The 18,910-nt window shown below is 41.4% G+C and overlaps 1 protein-coding gene across 1 annotated transcript; it reads left to right on the top strand.

Annotated features, from left to right (window-relative positions):
* Nucleotides 1-5,881: 5,881 nt before the first annotated feature.
* Nucleotides 5,882-15,231, top strand: LOC102206819 (26S protease regulatory subunit 4). Its single transcript, XM_013908746.1, has 11 exons — nt 5,882-5,956; nt 6,471-6,524; nt 7,112-7,208; nt 7,501-7,625; nt 8,059-8,244; nt 8,450-8,578; nt 8,675-8,771; nt 11,699-11,888; nt 12,713-12,864; nt 13,307-13,461; nt 14,901-15,231. Exons 1-11 carry the CDS (start codon nt 5,954-5,956, stop codon nt 15,033-15,035), a joined length of 1,323 nt encoding a protein of 440 aa, XP_013764200.1. The 5' UTR covers nt 5,882-5,953; the 3' UTR covers nt 15,036-15,231.
* Nucleotides 15,232-18,910: the final 3,679 nt, after the last annotated feature.

Genomic DNA, 18,910 nt, shown 5'->3' with positions numbered 1-18,910 from the left:
CTACGACTCTGCCCGGTCCATGAAAGGTATTATTGTCAGAGAAGTAGCTTTAATAAAGGTGGTGTTTCTTCAGTCTCACAGCAGTCATTGCACAAAGCCCTGTGTCATGTTTGGAAAGTTAAAAAAGACGGGAAAACATGACTAACTAAAAAGATTTTAGTTCTACGCTCACAGCATTTGTGGTAAATGTTTCACAGCCATGTTGTTACACTATTCAGTGGCTCGCATCCATTCATTAAAACAACAAATAGCAACAACAAAGACAGAATCTCCCTCATTACAACCCTGAGCAGCCCTGCCCTCTGCAGAATCAGAGAGCCTGCACTGATCCCCATTATGTAGGATTTCTGTTTACTCCGAGTTTGTTTCACATTAGTCAAGCACAAATACAGAAATTATGGCATTTTCATATTTTGTTGTGACACAGGCCTGCTGGTGTTTGGTACTGATACAAATGAGGTAAAAACATGTAGTTCCAGGGCTCATTATTACATTTTGGCTCAGTGCTGCTTGCTGTTTCTTTTTTCTGTTAGTCTGGATCCACACGACAAGTGCAGTAAACAATTAGAAGAATGTTCGAGGAGCCAAAGCCAATCCTTGTGTTGCAAATTTAAAACCAAAAGTGATCTGCAGCAACTCCAAAGTGTTTTACCTCCAATGTTTTACCTCCTCGCCAGGTTTCATGAAATTCGGCCTGATAGTTTTTGTCTAACCCGGCTGACAGACGACAGGCTCTGTATCCTCAGCAGAGGAAAATAACTGAGGTAAATACTTCTGACTCGGCCTCAGGCACAGAGTGAGCATTGTCAGATCTGTTGTCAGAGGTTTGGGTTCTAAGGAGAATATTATGGATCCAAAATGTAGCCAAGCATACAGCATGGAATTATATCTGGGATATTTTCCCCATTGAGATCTGATGAGCTTTCAAAGTGCTCCTTTAATTTTTTTTAGCAGTTCATATTTTGACCATATTAAGATATTTTCCCCTTCAACATGTATTACAATAATGGTCTGGCTTTCTGCACTGAAATTACAGGGTTGTTATTCTCCGGGCTCCACCTCTGACAGTACCTGCTGTACATGTGACTTAAAGCGTGTAGAAGAGGCTCAGCAGAAATGTTGATGACATGAATTCATTTAAATGTCAGTATTTTAAAATATGGCTTTCCCTGCAGCTCTCCCCTCCACTTCACATGGGGTTCAAATCTCAGTCTCTCCAGGGAGACGTCCTGTACACGTTGCATCTACAGAGTTATTTTTTTCTCTTCATGCTTCTTTATACAGCTCATCTGATTTGTTCTGAAAAGACCTGTATTTTTTCACAGACTTTCTGCAGCTTGACGACAGAGCCGAGAAGGGGTGCAGGAGTGCAGTTCACTCTCAGACCACTTGAATTACAATATGCTGAAAGGTTATTATGGATGTTTTTGTCTGCCCCAGCTTTAAGTGCGTCTCATGACCGAAGATGAAGAGCAGAGAGAGAATACTCTTGAGTTTTGTCTTGATGAGATGACAGCCCAGCAAACCTGCCAGAGAAGTAAGATCCCTGCATGTAGTATTAGTACAACACAAACTGCCAATTGTAGTTTTTTTTCTGTCTACTTCTCTTTGAAATAAAGAAAATACCCCAAATTTAATATGGTGCATCTACCATTGTACATGTTGGTTTTTGGGTGTCACTGGTTGCTTCAAAGAAAAGCTGTGGCCCTGACAGCAGACCACTGTGCTGAATTTCCCCACTGAATGCCACCTGATTTTAGCTTCACCACAGACTGAGGGAAAGCACAGAGAAGTGGGGGGGGGGGGGGTTTAAAATGGTAAAACTGGGAGCACACACTTTTTTTTAGAAACACAATCAAGGTTTGCAAAAAATGGCAGGTTGATCCTTTAGAAAGTTGGCTCGTTGTCAAAGTCAGCTGGCTCTGCTGCTGCACGTTCATTATGGGCTGACAGAATGCCCGGGTGTGTCATGGACGAAGCCTGGAAAACTTTTCGCTGTAGAACAAACAAGGACATTTCTATATTTTCATCAAGTAAACTAACCTGAAAATACACATTTAGACTGATTCTTTGCTACGGACACACAAACGCAGTCACACACTGCAACACACACAAACTATTCAAACGGAGAAGAATTATGAATATGTCAATATGCCTACATGGATAATAACAGCTTTGAAGAAATGTGTGTTCCTGTTTGTGTGTCTCAGAGTGCACAGATACATTATGAGTGAGACAGCAGAGCCACGGGCAGATGTAGACACACAAAGACTCTTTGTCAAAGCTCTTTTTTTTTAAACAAGTCCCGACACCACCCAGAGAGTGACTGATACCACTGTCATATCCACTCTGTTTGATACGCACTCTAATGGAGGAGCCACGAGGGATGTGACAATATAGTTGATTCCACACTGCTGCACGGGTGGCCTCAGTGTGCTCCACCTTTCATGCTTCACTGAGAATAAACCTAATAGGTGGCTATTTTATTATTATGCTTGCAACAGGTGATAAAACGTTGTGTACCAGGGTAAAAAAAACCCATCATGTGTGAATACAGCAATTTTGGGAATAACTGAAAGTGGCTGTAGTTATCAGACTACAGAAAATGCAAATGATACTAAAGAAAGTCAATAAAGCCTCAGCGTTATACAGGTACTGTAAAGGACAGCAGCTGCCACGCGGTGACTTTGCACATGTTTGACTACAGGGATTAGCAACACAGTACAGCTAATTACCTTAAACTTTTTAATAAACTTTTTAAAGCATATGCATCGTCAGTGTGCACATAACTCTTCATATGTCATGTGCCTGAGTGTGTCAGGGGAGAGTAAACAGCAAATCAGCCAATTAAATAGTGTCTGTGAACACCGAGGCTGTGAGATTCACCTGGTGCTACCTAAACATATGCAGAGTGAACGCTGGATGTTCACAAGCAGCACCTTAGAAAGAGCGAAATCTCTGCAGCTCCCTCCAGTTGACTGCAAGGACGTTAATGCTTCTCTTAATGCCGTACATACATCAGAGTCTACTTTCTGTTTGTGTTCTTTGTACATCAACCAATAAATTGACTTTTTGTCTTTCTGCAAACACGGGACTCTACTCACTCTCTTGTCTATTTACGTTGCTCACAAGATTAATAATCAGCCACTCTACGCAGTAATGTGCGGTTAAACCTTGGAAACACACGACATGTGATGTTCATTAAAGTTAATTTAATAAACAAAAGTGACACTTCATTAAATGAATATATTACAGCAGAGTGCAGTCAGTAACCAGCAGAAAGTCAAAGTAATGCTAATAATTACAGATTTAACAGTAAGATGTTTAATAATTAGAGGTTTGTGCTGCTGTTTAAAGTCAACTAATGGTCAAAGAGTCATATGGAGTTACATATACATATACACAGATCAGGTATAATATGATAACCACCTGCCTCATACTGAGTTTGTCCCATGGACTCCATTAGACCGCTGATTATGCTCTGGTATAGTCCAGAGCATAATCAGCATAATGAGTGGCGATGTGGGGCCTCCATGGATGGGACTTGTTTTTCAGGCACATCCCACAGATGCTTGATTGCATTGAGGTCTGGGGAATTTGGAGGCCAAATCAACACCTAAACTCGTTGTTGTGCTCCTCAAACCATTCCTGAACCACTTTTGCTTTGTAGAAGTGCGATTTCTGCTGCTGAAAGAGACCTCAGCCACGAGGGAATACTGTTTCCATGAAAGGGTGTACATGGTCAGCAACAATGTTTTGGTAGGTGGTACACGTCAAAGTAAGACCCAAGGTTTCACAGCAGAACATTTCCAAAAGCATCACACCTGCTGGTTTTCTTCCCATAGTTCATCCTTGTGCCAGGTGTTCTCCAGGTATGCACATGCACCTGGAGAACAAATAAACACATGATGTACAACAAACCGTGATTCCTCAGAGCAGACTAATTACTTCCATTGCTCCATGGTCCACTCTGATGATCAGGTAGCCATTGTTGGTGCTTTCAGCAGTGGACTGGAGTCAGGATGGGCACTCTGACTGGTCTCAGGCTCTGCAGCCACACACACAAGAAACTGCGCTGCTCTGTGTATTCTAGCACAGTTTTGGTATCAGAACTAGTGTTAACTTTGTGAACAATTTAAACTACAGTAGCTCAAGTGTTGGATCGGACCACACAAGCCAGCTTTCATTCTCTATGTGCATCAGTGAGCCTTGACCCTCCATGCTTTAGAGACTTATTTGCCTTACTGATTATTGCTTTTAGAAATTAATGTGAACAAAATACCTTGCACAACAACAAAAACAATAAAACTGAACATGTTTATGCTAGAAAGATTACCATAAGGAAAGTATGTTTGTAAAAACCATAATTCGTTTCGCTATAATTGTAATACACTTGGAGGTATTCATAACACTTTCTGGTGGTAAGTGCTGTCAGGAGGTCCAGCAGGTCAGCTACTAAATCAGAAGGTTGGTGGTTCAATCCCTGGCTACTTCAGGCAAGGTACTAACCCCACTTTGCTCTCTGATGGGGTGTGAGTGTGTTTGAATGTTAGATAAAAAGCACTTACATAGAGAAGAACTGCTTGTGTGAACTGGTGAGTCAAGTGGTGCAAAACATTTTGAGTAGTCAGGTAGAGTAGAAAAGCACTATATTTACAATTCCACATACTTCACTTCTTCCACATTTGTCATGTTACAGCATTATTTCAAAATGAATTAAATTAATTTTTCACCTCAATACTCTACACAAAATACACAAATAAAAATTAAAAATTAAATACAAAAATATAACATGTACAGTATTCACAGCCATGACAGTCAAAATTGCATGGAGTTTGCCAAAAGTCACCTGAAGGACTCTCAGACCATTAGAAACAAAATTTCTGCTCTGATGAAACAAAGATTGGCATCGTTGGCCTGAATGCCAGGCCTCATGTCTGGAAGAAACCAGGCACCACTCATCACCTGGCCAGTACCATCCCCACAGTAAAGCATGGTGGTGGCATGTATCATGCTGTGGGGATGTTTTTGTGCAGCAGGAACTGGGAGACGAGTCAGGGTTGAGAAAAAGATGAATGCATCAATGTACGGAGATGTCCTTGATCATAACTTACTCCAGAGCACTCTGGAACTCAGATGGAGCAAAGGTTCATCTTCTAAAGGGCAATGACCCAAAGCACACAGCCAAGATAACAAAGCAGTGACTTTGCTACCACTCTGTGAATGTCCTTGAGTGGTCCAGCAAAATCCCAGACTTAAAACTGATTCAAGATCTCTGGAGAGATCTGAAAAGGGCTGCACAGCTCCCATCCAGCCTGATGGAGCTTGACTTGTTCTGCAAAGAAAAATGGAAGAAACTGCCCCAAAACTTTTAGCGTCATACTCAAAAATGGACTGTAATTGCTGCAAAACATTCTTCAACAAAGTATTGAGCAAATGACACGTGGGACTTGTTTTTTAAAGTGGTTTTGAACAAATTGTGGAAGAAGTGAAGCACTGTGAATTCTTTCCAGATCCACTGTATGTAATACCACTTAAATTAGATGATGTGTTTGGCAAAGATGTTCAAAATTTGGACTGGAGTCTGCAAACATCTCTATCCCTAAAATGAATTGTGAACAAAAAATATCTGTGTCCTTATTAAAATGTACTAAATTGGTGACTTACTTTCTCTACTTATCAACTGCTAAGTATTCACTTTAAGTATTTCCATGCTAATCAATAAAAGAAGGACCAGTTGTTTTTTGTTTTATTCCACAGTAACTACATAATAATGTTTAATATCACGTAGAATTCGTTCACGGCTTTGGTCGATAACCTTATACAGAACGTTAAATAAAACATAGAGGTTTTTGCCAACTCACTTCTCCATGCAGTGAAACTCTTCCGGCTGACACATTTTTGTCCTGGAGTGTTGCCGTACTGTGACGTCACTCGATAGCGACGAGCAACAATGGTAAGTGAGCAAGCAATTTTCTCTACGGCTCTTAAAATTAAAATATTGAAACCTATTATTTGCTACTTAAACTTTATTCTTCTAATTTTAAACTCCAGTATACGCGCTGCCACGTTCTTTCAGACTATTTTATGTATAACATGTGGAGTAAAAATGGAATTAAACATAAACATCAGTCTGCTAGCGAAAGGAAAGGCTAGCGACATTTGCTTTTTTCCTCGGGTGCCGTTGTCGAAGCTCTCAGCCATCTAAGCCATTCATATTTTCGATCGATGATTTCATCTATTTTTCTAATGTTAGTAATGTTTTAAAAAGCACAATGAGTTCTCTGTTAAAGTTTGTTTTTCCCGTGGTGTAAAATAAAGGGCTAGCACTTTCCAGTTGCCTGTGAGGCGCTAAATATATCGCTGAGCTAACTGGTGATTTTGGCTTACAGATATAATCGTCTGTAAGAGACAAAGTGAACTCGTTCTTTAATTTCTACTGTGTTAACACAAGTGTGTTTTTCTTCTAGGGACAAAGCCAGAGTGGAGGCCACGGTCCAGGAGGAGGCAAGAAGGATGACAAGGTGAGAATGCCAGCTGATTGTTTTGGTAGCAAAGGTTTATCTTTACAGTGACGTCTGAACAAGTACCTCGTACCTTCTTGTCACTATTTTTTATTTCCAATACTGTGCAAAGGTTTTCATGCCACATTTTACTTCTAATGAGCCAGACTTGTTTTTTTTAATGTGGCGTGGTAATGAACCCAACACAGTAAAAGCATTTGTGGATAGAATATTACGCAATGGAACACCATCAGTCAAGGATTGGCCTCCACAGAGCCTGGACTTAAATATTATTTAAACTCTGGGATAATCTTGACAGAACAGAAAAAATATGTGCATTTTTCTCCATGACTGTACAACAGACGAGTGCCAAATGAAAGACATGAAACTGAATTCTTACCTCTAAAGTGAGGGGATCTGGTGGCTTCCTTACATAGTGGGTTGCATTTTGCTGGCGTCATGGTTTGAGGAAATGGATTGTATGTATTCAAAGGTCCTACATAATAGGCTGATAGGATGTGTTTATGTTGTTACATAAGTAGTTTGAGCTTTGAAACTGTATATAATGTTTCCCACTGTTAATTTGTTCTTTTTCTGCTTAAATGAAGGATAAGAAAAAGAAGTATGAGCCTCCAATACCCACCAGAGTTGGCAAGAAAAAGAAGAAGACCAAGGGACCAGATGCTGCTAGCAAACTACCATTGGGTAAAGGAGTGAAAAGCTTTGCACTGGGAACAAAAATCTCTGCTGCCAGCTTGTTTTCCTGTAGATCAGAAAATTGACATTCATAATTACATTTTATTCCATGCTTTTATTCGATATTCTGTGTGAATTCATTGGATGCATCCCTGGACACTTTGTTTTTACTCAAGATATCATGGATAATTGGCAGTTTCTAAAGTTGAAATCTTTTCCTTTGTGTGACATAATATTTGTGGTTGTATCAACTGGGTTATATGCTGTGCATCTTTTTGACGTTCTGCTTGTTTGCTTTCAGTTACACCTCACACTCAGTGCCGCCTGAAGCTGCTGAAGCAGGAACGGATCAAAGACTACCTGCTTATGGAGGAAGAGTTTATCAGGAACCAGGAGCAGATGAAGCCCCTGGAAGAGAAACAGGAGGTCAGCATTTGCACCTCAAATACCACACTTCTTTCTGTGTTGCAGGTCTGGGTGAAATGAAGTTACCAAAAACAAAACAGTAGTGTTGGGGATCTTGTCAAAATTAATTATTAATTTAACTAATTTAATTAATTATGACCTCAGAATTCAAATTCATCATGCAGTACCACCTGAATAGCATCTGACTTCCAATGACTTCCTTTTTCAAAATGACAATGATCCCAAACACATTGCTGTGCAGTAAAAGCATATCTGGGTTAAAAACACACAGTGGAGCTTTAATTATGCTGAGGTCTGGCTTGTTTTTGTAACCCAGATACCTCAGCATAATTAAAGCAGCGTGGGATCATCTTGACAGTATTTGTACCTGACTTCATTTTGTGCTCCATGTCTGGATCAAATGAAGTTACTCCAGTGCTGTTTGTGTTTACAGGAGGAAAGGTCAAAGGTAGATGACCTGCGGGGGACCCCCATGTCTGTAGGCACTCTGGAAGAAATCATAGATGACAACCATGCCATTGTGTCCACCTCAGTGGGATCAGAGCACTACGTTAGTATCCTGTCCTTTGTGGACAAGGATCTTCTGGAGCCAGGCTGCTCTGTCCTGCTCAACCACAAGGTAATATTAATATTTTCTTATTTACAGTGAAGACCAAAAAAAAAAAGTGTTAATGAACTTCCCAGCAGTGTTTTTGACCCAACTCCACCACCTAACTTAATACTCATTGACCTTGGGTCAGTGAGTATTAATCAATTCCCCAAAACTGAATTTAGCTGACCTCAAAAATTCACACTAGTTGTCTTGTGTTTGTATATTATTGTAGGTTCATGCTGTGATTGGGGTACTGATGGACGACACTGACCCCTTGGTGACGGTGATGAAGGTGGAAAAAGCCCCACAAGAAACCTATGCTGACATCGGAGGACTGGACAATCAGATCCAGGAGATTAAGGTACACTATGACAAGAAGCCAGAAGCCAAACTGACGTCTTATAGTGAAGTGCTTCTTTTTAGAGATTAACTGCATTTTTAAACAAATTTCTAACAGGAGTCAGTGGAGCTGCCTCTTACACATCCAGAGTATTATGAAGAGATGGGCATTAAGCCTCCCAAAGGAGTCATCTTATATGGACCACCTGGCACAGGTAAGTCTCTGAACTGTGGGTTTAGGCTCTTAAAATTTTTTTCTCCTGCCAACAAACATTAGTGTCCACACTGATATTAGTCATGCTGTAGGGAAATAATAACCTATGAAATCATTTTAGTGGTTTTGTGTCATCTCTCCATTCATCCTACTTCTTAGAAGTTTTAAGATCCTTTTCAGATCTAACCTTTAAATATTAAGATAAGATAAGATAAGATAACCTTTATTAGTCCCACACGTGGGAAATTTGTTTTGTCACAGCAGGAAGTGGACAGTGCAAAAGTTATGAGGCAAAAATTAGGATACAATAAGAATAAATACAGTACACAACTGTACAGAATAGAATAAATAAAATACTATATACAGTAGAATAAAATAAAATAAATATACAATAAGATAAAAATAGAATACAAATACAAATGCTATATGCAACTGAGTAAAAATACAACGATGACAGAAAGGATTATTGCACTTAGTATTATTGCATATGTGTACTTTTCTGTAATTTTCAAACTCCACTATAAGGCACTATAATATGATATTCAGTGTGAAAGAAAGAAAAACTCTGCCATCAGTTCTTTTTAATAAAGTGTCCAAAGATCAGTTTCTGCCTTTAAAAAGAAGTGATAGTCCTGTTTACTGTTGTTGTGGTGATTGGTTGTACAGTGAACTCCACCACATTTAAAAGTGTTTATAATATTTTAATCGCTTAATGTCTGCTCAGAAATCACACGACACTGTTTGAATATCTCATTTTATGAGTTTACATAAAATCTGTTCTTCACTGAAGACGATGTCAGCAGCATGTCCCAGCACAATGACTGGGACATGCATTGTGCTTGAACCAGAGATGTTGAAAAGCACAAAGCTAGAGCAAAAATATTTATCACGATATACATCTGAAAATTTGCGATAACGATATAATTGACGATATAATTGACACTAGACAAAATACTTTACAACTCCTCAACTTTATTAGTGCAAAAAAAAATCCATCAATGTATTTTCACTTAAACGAGCAGCTGTTTATGTGCATTAAAGTTATATGAAAATGTAACAGTGCAAATGCAAATTCCTCACTGACAGTTTAACCAAAAGGAGTTTCCAGTGGAATTTGGCCGACATATCCTCAGCATAACCATGTATAACATCCACAAAACTTAAAAAGAGGTTATACACACACAATACAGTAATATTATGGTCAGTAAACACAACCAGAGTTCATACATAAGGCACACGGGATTATGAGGGGCTCTGTCGACTTTCAGAAAAATCAAAGGATTGATTTTAAGTAAATGGTAAATGGCCTGTATTTATATAGCGCTTTACTAGTCCCTAAGGACCCCAAAGCGCTTCACACATCCAGTCATCCACCCATTCACACACTGGTGATGGCAAGCTACATTGTAGCCACAGCCACCCTGGGGCGCACTGACAGAGGCGAGGCTGCCGGACACTGGCGCCACCGGGCCCTCTGACCACCACCAGTAGGCAACAGGTGAAGTGTCTCGCCCAAGGACACAACGACTGAGACTGTCCAAGCCGGGGCTCGAACCGGCAACCTTCCGATTACAAGGTGAACTCCCAACTCTTGAGCCACGATCGCCCCACAAAGTGTGCCGTATTTTCCAAAAACACGGTAATAACGACGGCCCGCTAGCATGCGCTACCAAAAATAGTGCTTTGTTGTGTATCTGACGGACGAAAGCTGAACCAGTTCCACACCACTGAAGCTGCAGCATTTTTACAAACCAGTTCTGGTTCATCCGCTTCATTCAACGATCCACTTTCGCCGCCATGCTTTTTCCGACGTGTGCGCATGAAAACAAAGGCACTGTGCATGCGCGTTTTACCCATATTCTATCGCGATATTTCATTTTTCTATCGTTGCCCAAAATTATACTGGTATTCCCGTGAACGGTATGATATAGCCCAGCCCTACACAAAGCTATGTATTTTGGTACACTTCATATGTTTGGCTATTTATTCTGTAATTTTCAAGGGTGTCCAAACAAACATAGCAACATAGTTTCACAATTTCACTCTAAAAATCTTGAGGGGATTTTGAGAAATATCTTAAACAGAAAAATAATAGTACGGCGACTGCAGAAAGTTGACTTTCTTTCAGTGGAGGTATTTTTGTGTGAAGGCCATCGTGTCTGTGAACTGTGCAGATGATTGAGTTCCTTATTTAGCTGCTCAGTGTTTAATATTTTATCTTCAGAGTTCATAAAATCCTTTTAACTTCTAATAAAACATTTCCAGTAATGTTAAATACATAATGCATGGAAAGCGATAAAGCTAAGTGAGTAATACAAGCGAGTTAGCTGTGATTATGTTATGGAAAGCTGTGTAACTCTTTCCCCTATAAAGATTCCATCTGATGATCTGCCGTCTACCCGTAATGATGGGTTCTGACGCCTCAGTATAAATCAATAAAAACTTTGTTTGAGGACAATTAGAATAGAAAATTTACAAAAAAAAGGGTAGCTGCGTCGGCAGAGATCACCCTCACTAACTTCTGATGCAAAGCCAGTCGTTGTGTTCTGTAAGCCGGCCTGAAATGTGACACAAAGTGCACAAAGCTTAAAGCATTACTTTTAGGAGGCTTCCATAGGGGTAAAGAGTTAAGCCTTCTTAGAAACTGTAGCTGGTGATCTTTCTGTCAGCAGCCACAGGAAATGACATTTGTATAATGAGCTCTTTGCAACGCCATTTTTACTGGAAATGTCCGCAATTGAATGCAGGCTCATGGTCACAGACTAACTGTTCTTCATGTTGCATTGAAATGAAAGATTAAGGTTCAAGTGAAACAGAGTCCAGTCCTACGCTGGACTCTTTCACTTGGATTAAACTATACTCTTTTAGGGAGTTATATAGACGTGTGGCAGGTATGTTTTACTCTTTCCTCTGTTATGCATGTACCAGGTAAGACACTACTTGCCAAGGCTGTAGCCAATCAGACATCAGCCACCTTCCTGCGTGTGGTGGGCTCAGAGCTGATCCAGAAGTATCTGGGAGATGGGCCCAAGCTGGTGCGAGAACTCTTCAGGGTAGCAGAGGAGCACGCCCCTTCAATCGTCTTCATCGATGAGATTGACGCCATCGGCACAAAGAGGTAAAAAGAAGCTCTGAAAGCATCGGCACAGTGATGCTTTACCTGTGCTGCTGAGGAGCTGGAAGGGGACGCCAAGGTGTTGATTAGTATGTGTGATAAATGGCGGCGTTTTTTTTATATACTTTCACAGCACATTAACAGTGCAAGGTGATGTGCTGCTGCAGGGTTTTCGTCATCTCAAGTACAGGATGCTGAGTTTATCAGTTACACTGCACAGTCCTCTCACCCTGCTGCAGGTTGTAATAGTTCAGGGTGTAGTCTTTGCAATAGGAAATGTGTTTCTATGACCACAGGCAGCTCGCACAAAGTGGTGGCTGCACAGTGTAGTGCTGCTAGGAAAATATGGCACTACTTGACATTAAAAGCTGCTCAGTTCCCTGATTTGTTTGTAAAAACTTTAAAGGATAAAACAATTCTGAGCAGTGTGTGTCACTGTTCCCATCCTCTGCCCATGTGTCTATTGTAACTGTTTTCTTTTTCTTTGCTTGCTGCATGTGCTGCTCTTGTTGAGCGCTGTGAGATCACTGCAACAAACAGACTTTGTTGTATGAACCTCAGACTGCAGGTTACTAGGCTGCACTATGATTTCGACAGTCAGTGCACCTCCTCCTCCTCCTTTTCTCCTCGATGAAGGTCTACATTTTGTCCAGCACATTCTCCAGTTTTTATCTTGATTAATTCTCAGCCTTCACTTTAAGCTGAATAAAAGGTGCCACACAAATGAAGCCTGTTTGATGGAGGACCATAAGCAAGCCCATGACGGGAGACAATGTAGGGGATGCCTTTGATTTTCACGTGGCGTGTTCACTGCCTGTGTTGTGTAGGTACGACTCTAACTCCGGTGGTGAGAGGGAGATCCAGAGGACCATGCTGGAGCTGCTCAACCAGCTGGACGGCTTCGACTCGCGGGGAGACGTTAAAGTTATCATGGCCACCAACCGGATAGAAACGCTCGATCCAGCTCTCATCAGACCCGGTCAGTACCAGTGTGACTGTCACTGGCCTTCCATCTTTATTCACATCCACAGTACTGTAAACTAGACTGACATTCAGGACATGGCTGCATTTTGTTGAGTCACTGCAGCGCTGCTTTTGGAAGTGACTGTTCATATGTTGTTCTAATCAGCCACGAGCAGTAAAATGTTCTTCCTCAGTGTTTTTCCAGAAAAGACTCCGTGCTGTCTAAGCTTTAGCAAACACTGCTCCAAGTCCTGCTTACGAACAGTGTTGGGAGTGTCATGAGAAAAGTAGCTCCATAAATATCTTCCCTGCATTATTAATGTATGATTGATCACCTGAGTTTGATTAACAAGGCGGTTTTTGAGTGAGACTCATTGATCTGCTGAAGACTAACAGACTCGTGGCAGAACAGAGTCACAGTCAGTTTGTGATGTTTTGTTTTCTGTCGTACTCCTCAGGGAGAATCGACCGTAAGATTGAGTTTCCCCTTCCCGATGAGAAGACCAAAAGAAGGATCTTCCAGATCCACACCAGCCGTATGACAGTAGCAGATGATGTCACCCTCGATGACCTCATCCTGGCAAAGGATGACCTGTCGGGAGCAGACATCAAGGTAAGAGAAGACTACAGGCTTTTTTCTCTCTCTTTGGCACTCACACCTTTTTCTTCAGAGTACAAAGAAGCACAAAAAACAATAACTGAAGACAGAAACTGACACATTCTAGCTCAGCACAAGTTTTTCCCTCCCAGTCCTCCAGCTGTGATGGTTTGACTAAGCGAATGCTGTGAGGCTGAACTCGAACTGTATTGAATTGAATTTTCTGTCATTTTTTCCCTTCCATGCAGACTCTGCCGAACAGGAAATCCATTTTTAATTCACAGGGAAAATAATTTTTCACATTAAAACTATTTTTTTTAAACTTTAAAAATTAGTAAACAAATAAAACTACCATGAAATGACTTGTTCAGTGTTAAGAAATTACCCCACAAAGTTTGCTGTTCACTTCCAAAAGCTGAAACTGTGGCTGTACTTGTAGACCTGACAGTTTTAGCTACCAGTCTATTAACCACTTTACTGCTTTAGCATTAGCTAACACCAAGCTCAAATTGTCTGCCAAAGCATTTAGATGGTTTTTAAATGTTTCACCCCGTTAACTTTTTTTTGTGCAATTTGTGTGAAAAATAGAAATCGATAAAGATGCTCAACCTGAAATCTGAATTGGCGTAGGGATCTCTGCTGGACTGTTTAAAACACGAGTGAAATACGAAGCATGTCCAGCCTCTTTGCATCCTAGCAGAGGAGCTGTGTCCTGCTTTCTTCATTTGCTCCGGCCTCGCTCTGATGCTGCAGCCATCTATTGATTGTGTGAGGGCTTGGCGGCGAGCCAGTTCACACTGTGGCTCAGCAAAACGGGGAATAAAATGAGCAGAAAAGGCTGCTTGAAGGAAAGCAAGCGGGGGTTGATTTTCTAAATGATTTTCACATCAACACTTAATTAACTTTATTACGTTCCCCGTTAAAAAAAGACCTGGCCCAAAGTGTTCGGATCACTCACACAGCTTTGCTGCCCTCGTGTGGAGCGTGGCAGAATGACACATGGAGATTTCTTGGATGACATTTAAATGGAAATGTTTGGGAAGCAAACAATGAGTTTGAATATTAGGGATGTCCTTTGTTTCCTCAGACAAACATTAAACATTAAGGCTCTGTCTGACTCTGACTGACATGACTGTTCATGGTCAGTTTGACATCAAGTCAAGCCACAAACAACCGGCTGTTTATTTATTATAGCTCGTACCGCTTTGTCACATATTTGTATCGAATCCCTTCAAGTAAGCCGTTTTCACGTTCTATTTAGATGTTCGTAGGTTTTGCCTGAGATTATTCAATGAAGCATTTATCCAGGAAGATAAACTTAAGAATCTAAATAACAGCACAAATCAGAGCTGTTATCACAACCAGTCTACGTTATTTTTAGACTGTAACGTGCTTGTTTTTCCTCCAGTTTGACTCTTGTTGCTCTCCCTGTGTTTCCTCCTTTCATCCTCCAGGCCATCTGCACAGAAGCAGGCCTCATGGCTTTGCGAGAGCGCCGAATGAAAGTCACCAACGAAGACTTCAAAAAGTCCAAGGAGAACGTTCTGTACAAGAAGCAGGAGGGCACGCCAGAGGGGCTTTACCTCTAACCTTGAAACATTTTTGTTTTCTCTCATCCTCCCCACCCCATCACTATCTATCTATCGCTGTGTGAAAGACAGGAGGCAGCAGCTGAGTCGCCTCCTCAGAGAGTTTGATATATTTTGTGCATGTCATGTCTGGCTTATCCCGCTCTCCTTTAACCGTTACGTGTTAAAACAATAAATGACAAAATATAATATCTAATCACTGCGTGTTCTCATCACTTTTTCTTTCACTTTGCTGCAGCAGCATCTGCTTCCTTTTCACTTCCTGTAGTCTTCATTGGTTGGCTACAACATTTTGAGATATTCACATGAATTATGAGACTTCTCCCGTTGACCCGAGTGTCATAAATAGTCCTGTTAATACACAAAGTCTTGTTTTGTGCGTTCCCCATACGCAGCACAGCACACTGGCTGTTTAGAGATTCTCAGAATGTTTGGGATGAAACGCCCTGATTGTGATGTTTCACTCAGCCGTCACCTCCAGGAGCTGCATAATGTCACTGCACTAATGCCCAACTTTTTAAGTGTTTAGAGAACGCAGAGTGGGTTTTGGTACATGTTTATGTTTGTGCGCACAACCCCCTCCCCTATTTAAATCAGCCTCCAAGTTAAGTAAATCCAGCTAAGCTGCCCTTGCTGCAGTGTGACACACGGAGAGCGGCAGCGTTGATTTAATTCCTCTTGATGTGGAGCCATGTGCAACTCGCTGCTCAGCAGAAAGTGGCCCCATGCAGCACGGGCATCAAACCACTCACCGGGCTCCAGTGAGGACCGAGCTGCTGCTGCTGTTCTGCAGCCCCCTCCTCGCAAGCTCTCTCGCCTTATTAAATCAGTCACGCATTTCAACTGCAGCTCATTCAGCAAATGGAAGAATTGAAGGGGGTAAAAAAAGAAAAACATTTAAATCAAGCGCAGCGCGTTTGGGTGCCGGCAGATGGGTGCCGTGTTTTATAATGAGACATTTGCCCTGTCAGCTCAAGGCTGGGGTTGGGTATTAACAGCCCCCGTGAGCGCGTGCACACTCACGCACCAATATGAGCTGATGCAGCTGGGTGTCGACACACTTTGATAGTTTCCATTTAATGCGCTCTCCCAAAAAAACAACAAAACCCCTGAAGTTCCCGCGTATTAGAGAAAAAAAAGAACAAAGTGCTGCATCAGAAATGCCTTTAATTGTCTTTGTGTTGGTTGGAATATTTAAATACTTATTTGCCTTGCAAATCTTGTATCAATGTATTTGTATATTTTAAACAGCTCAAAGTCTTTCCTAATGGCTGACTAATCATTCTCTGATACTGTCTCAGGTAAGCCCCACATATCGCCCGCCCCCCTTAATTTTTTTAAGAACATAAAGGTTTAAGGTGAGAAAAGGGGATCGTAAGGCATACATACAAAACAGCAATATTATGTTTCATATGCCATTTGTGCTGGAAAATAACCAGCAGAGCTCATGCTTTCGCCTCTGTGATTCTGCAAAGAGCAAACAATTTAAAGAAAAGACACAAATGTGTGAGAGAGAGTCGGAGAGATGCAAAGCAATAGCAGGAAAAATGTATATCTGCTTATGTAATGGCCATTTCTCCCGTTAAACAGGGCGAAACACTGAACAAATTCAGTAAGAAGTCACGATTAGTTCCAGCAGATTAACAAATGAAACGGCTCAACTTGAGTTAGTTACTCGACCTGATGAGAGGGCTGCGAGGAGCCCGGCTGGAACACATAGACGCACTACGCCGGGCTAAAGCTTCCACTAAGATATTTAAGAAGATATTTAAAGGATGATCTGTCTTGGTGACCAGTTCCACTGCTGCTCTGTAACTGTAGATATATTAATCATATCTAATTATAAATACAGTCATAATGACTGTTGCATCATATGGTTTTTTTTGGGGGGGGGGGGGGGGGAGAGGTTGTATGGAGAAGAGTCGTAATGTTCAAAGTTCTGCTGTTAAAATAGCTTTGACTGTGATTTAAAACATTTTGGGGCCTTGTATCAGTTTAGTCTCAGGATACCAAAGGTCTTCTCTCTAAGATCAAGGTTGAGAAACAAAGCTGCGACTGATGAAACATTCCAGCAACCCACACGCTGTCATCTCACTGTTAGAACTGGTTTATGAAGGATTCATACCCTTCATACGAGGCATTTTTTGTCCTTATGAAGTGTGTGTCGTCCTCCTGTTACCCGCCTGGCTGCTGTAAACAAGCGTCCAAAATTTCTCCACTTTGTCCGCTGGGTGGTGCTTTGTTGTCGGGCACGCTTCACACTCTGTGGCGGGGGTCTTGGTGGTGTGTGTGCGGACTCTTGTGACAGCACTGCGATGCCGTCTGCTCTGCCAAATTCTGCACCGTCATTCCCACCTGCCCAAGTCACAGTGTTATACCCAGGAGTCAGCCACTGTTATCACTAAGAGTAATAACACAGGACGGCTCATTTTTAAACCCACTCCCCTTTTCTCGTCTGCGACCGAAAACAAGCAGCTAGCAACCCTGCCGTGCTTTACTGTTAATTTCGCGCAGGCCTTCCAAACCTTTGTGGCAGCCAATAGCAAATGTGCGCACTTCCTATATCGAGCCTATTAAATGTTTACCCCTCGCCAATGAAAAGCCGTCGCTTCTCCTCTCGCCCCAGTCAAATTTATTATTATACAAAATAAATAACTGCTTAAACTCCTCAAACAGCGAAAGCGAGGCTCTGAAAGGCGCGTTGTTTTTAAGTTTTATGTATTTGTACTTATTCTGTTTCCATCAAGTGCCACTGCCTGGTGCAATGCAGGTCCCGTGTAGCCAATCGATGGTGCCGACACATGGAGTATAATATTGCAGGTCTGCAGCGGCCAATCAGAAGCGACCTCACACACCGGCACAGCAAATCTCCGGCGTCAACCGGGCTTCCTACACTGGCGGTATCCTTCCGCGACTGCAAACTAGTACCCATATTAGTAAAACATACCTGCCCCTAGAATAATAATAACAATGTAAATCCTGAGCTATAGCTGGTAGCGTCAAAATTTCTTGTAATTTTTACTTTACAACTCGTCATTTTATAAACCCAGTGAAGTTGCCAGACTTCAACTGTTCCGATCTCTTTTTAATTTAAAGACACAGTATGTTTTTTACCACCACATCGTGAGTTTTGAACATTGAATGCTAAACTTGTTACCAATAATAAAATAAACTTTTGGCTAACGCTAACTATCAAACTGTAGGAAAGGTTTTTACAGTGTTTCCAGATAAGTATTAATCACTGGAGTTCGGTCAAACAATTTACTAGTGCATCCTATCCTCTGAAATGTGGCCTCATCTTATTCTTGATAAAGATGAAGGTGTTAATGGTTTGCTTCACACTCCTTCTTTTCTACTTAAAGTTAATTATGGTCTTTATATGCATCTTAATGGCTCCATAAATAGTTGGGCTTAACTTTAATGTGCTGCTTTACTGCTGCTTCATTCAGTTATTGCCTAAAAGCTCCCAAGGGGAACTAACCATGTAAATCTATAAGCAATATTAGTCTGCATTAGTCAGCAAACATCCAAGTGAATAAAAAGTAACATCTAGAAATATTTATTCAGATCATGTTTACTAGCAGGCTCAGAATTTCAACAACATGGGCAGCGGTGTTTGTCTGCATCAAAAAGAAAAACAACAACACAAAACGTAGAATAATGTGTAAAATAACTGCATGTCTGCCACATCCCAAGTTGTGTAGTTTGACACGAGTGCAGGGACGCTCTCTCCATGTACTGCAGGCGTTTTGGCCCCAGTGATTGACGTGTCCACTGCTGGAGGCCCGCGTCGCTGTTGCTGCTGCAACAGCCCTGAATTGAAAATAAGGAAGTGAGTGATCAGTGCTAGTGTGGCGGAGGGATACACGAGGCAA

The sequence above is a fragment of the Pundamilia nyererei genome, unplaced genomic scaffold (assembly GCF_000239375.1).
Source record: "Pundamilia nyererei isolate P.nyererei 1_Seehausen unplaced genomic scaffold, PunNye1.0 scaffold00013, whole genome shotgun sequence".
NCBI lineage: Eukaryota > Metazoa > Chordata > Actinopteri > Cichliformes > Cichlidae > Pundamilia > Pundamilia nyererei.
This window is presented reverse-complemented; position numbering and strand designations above follow the sequence as displayed.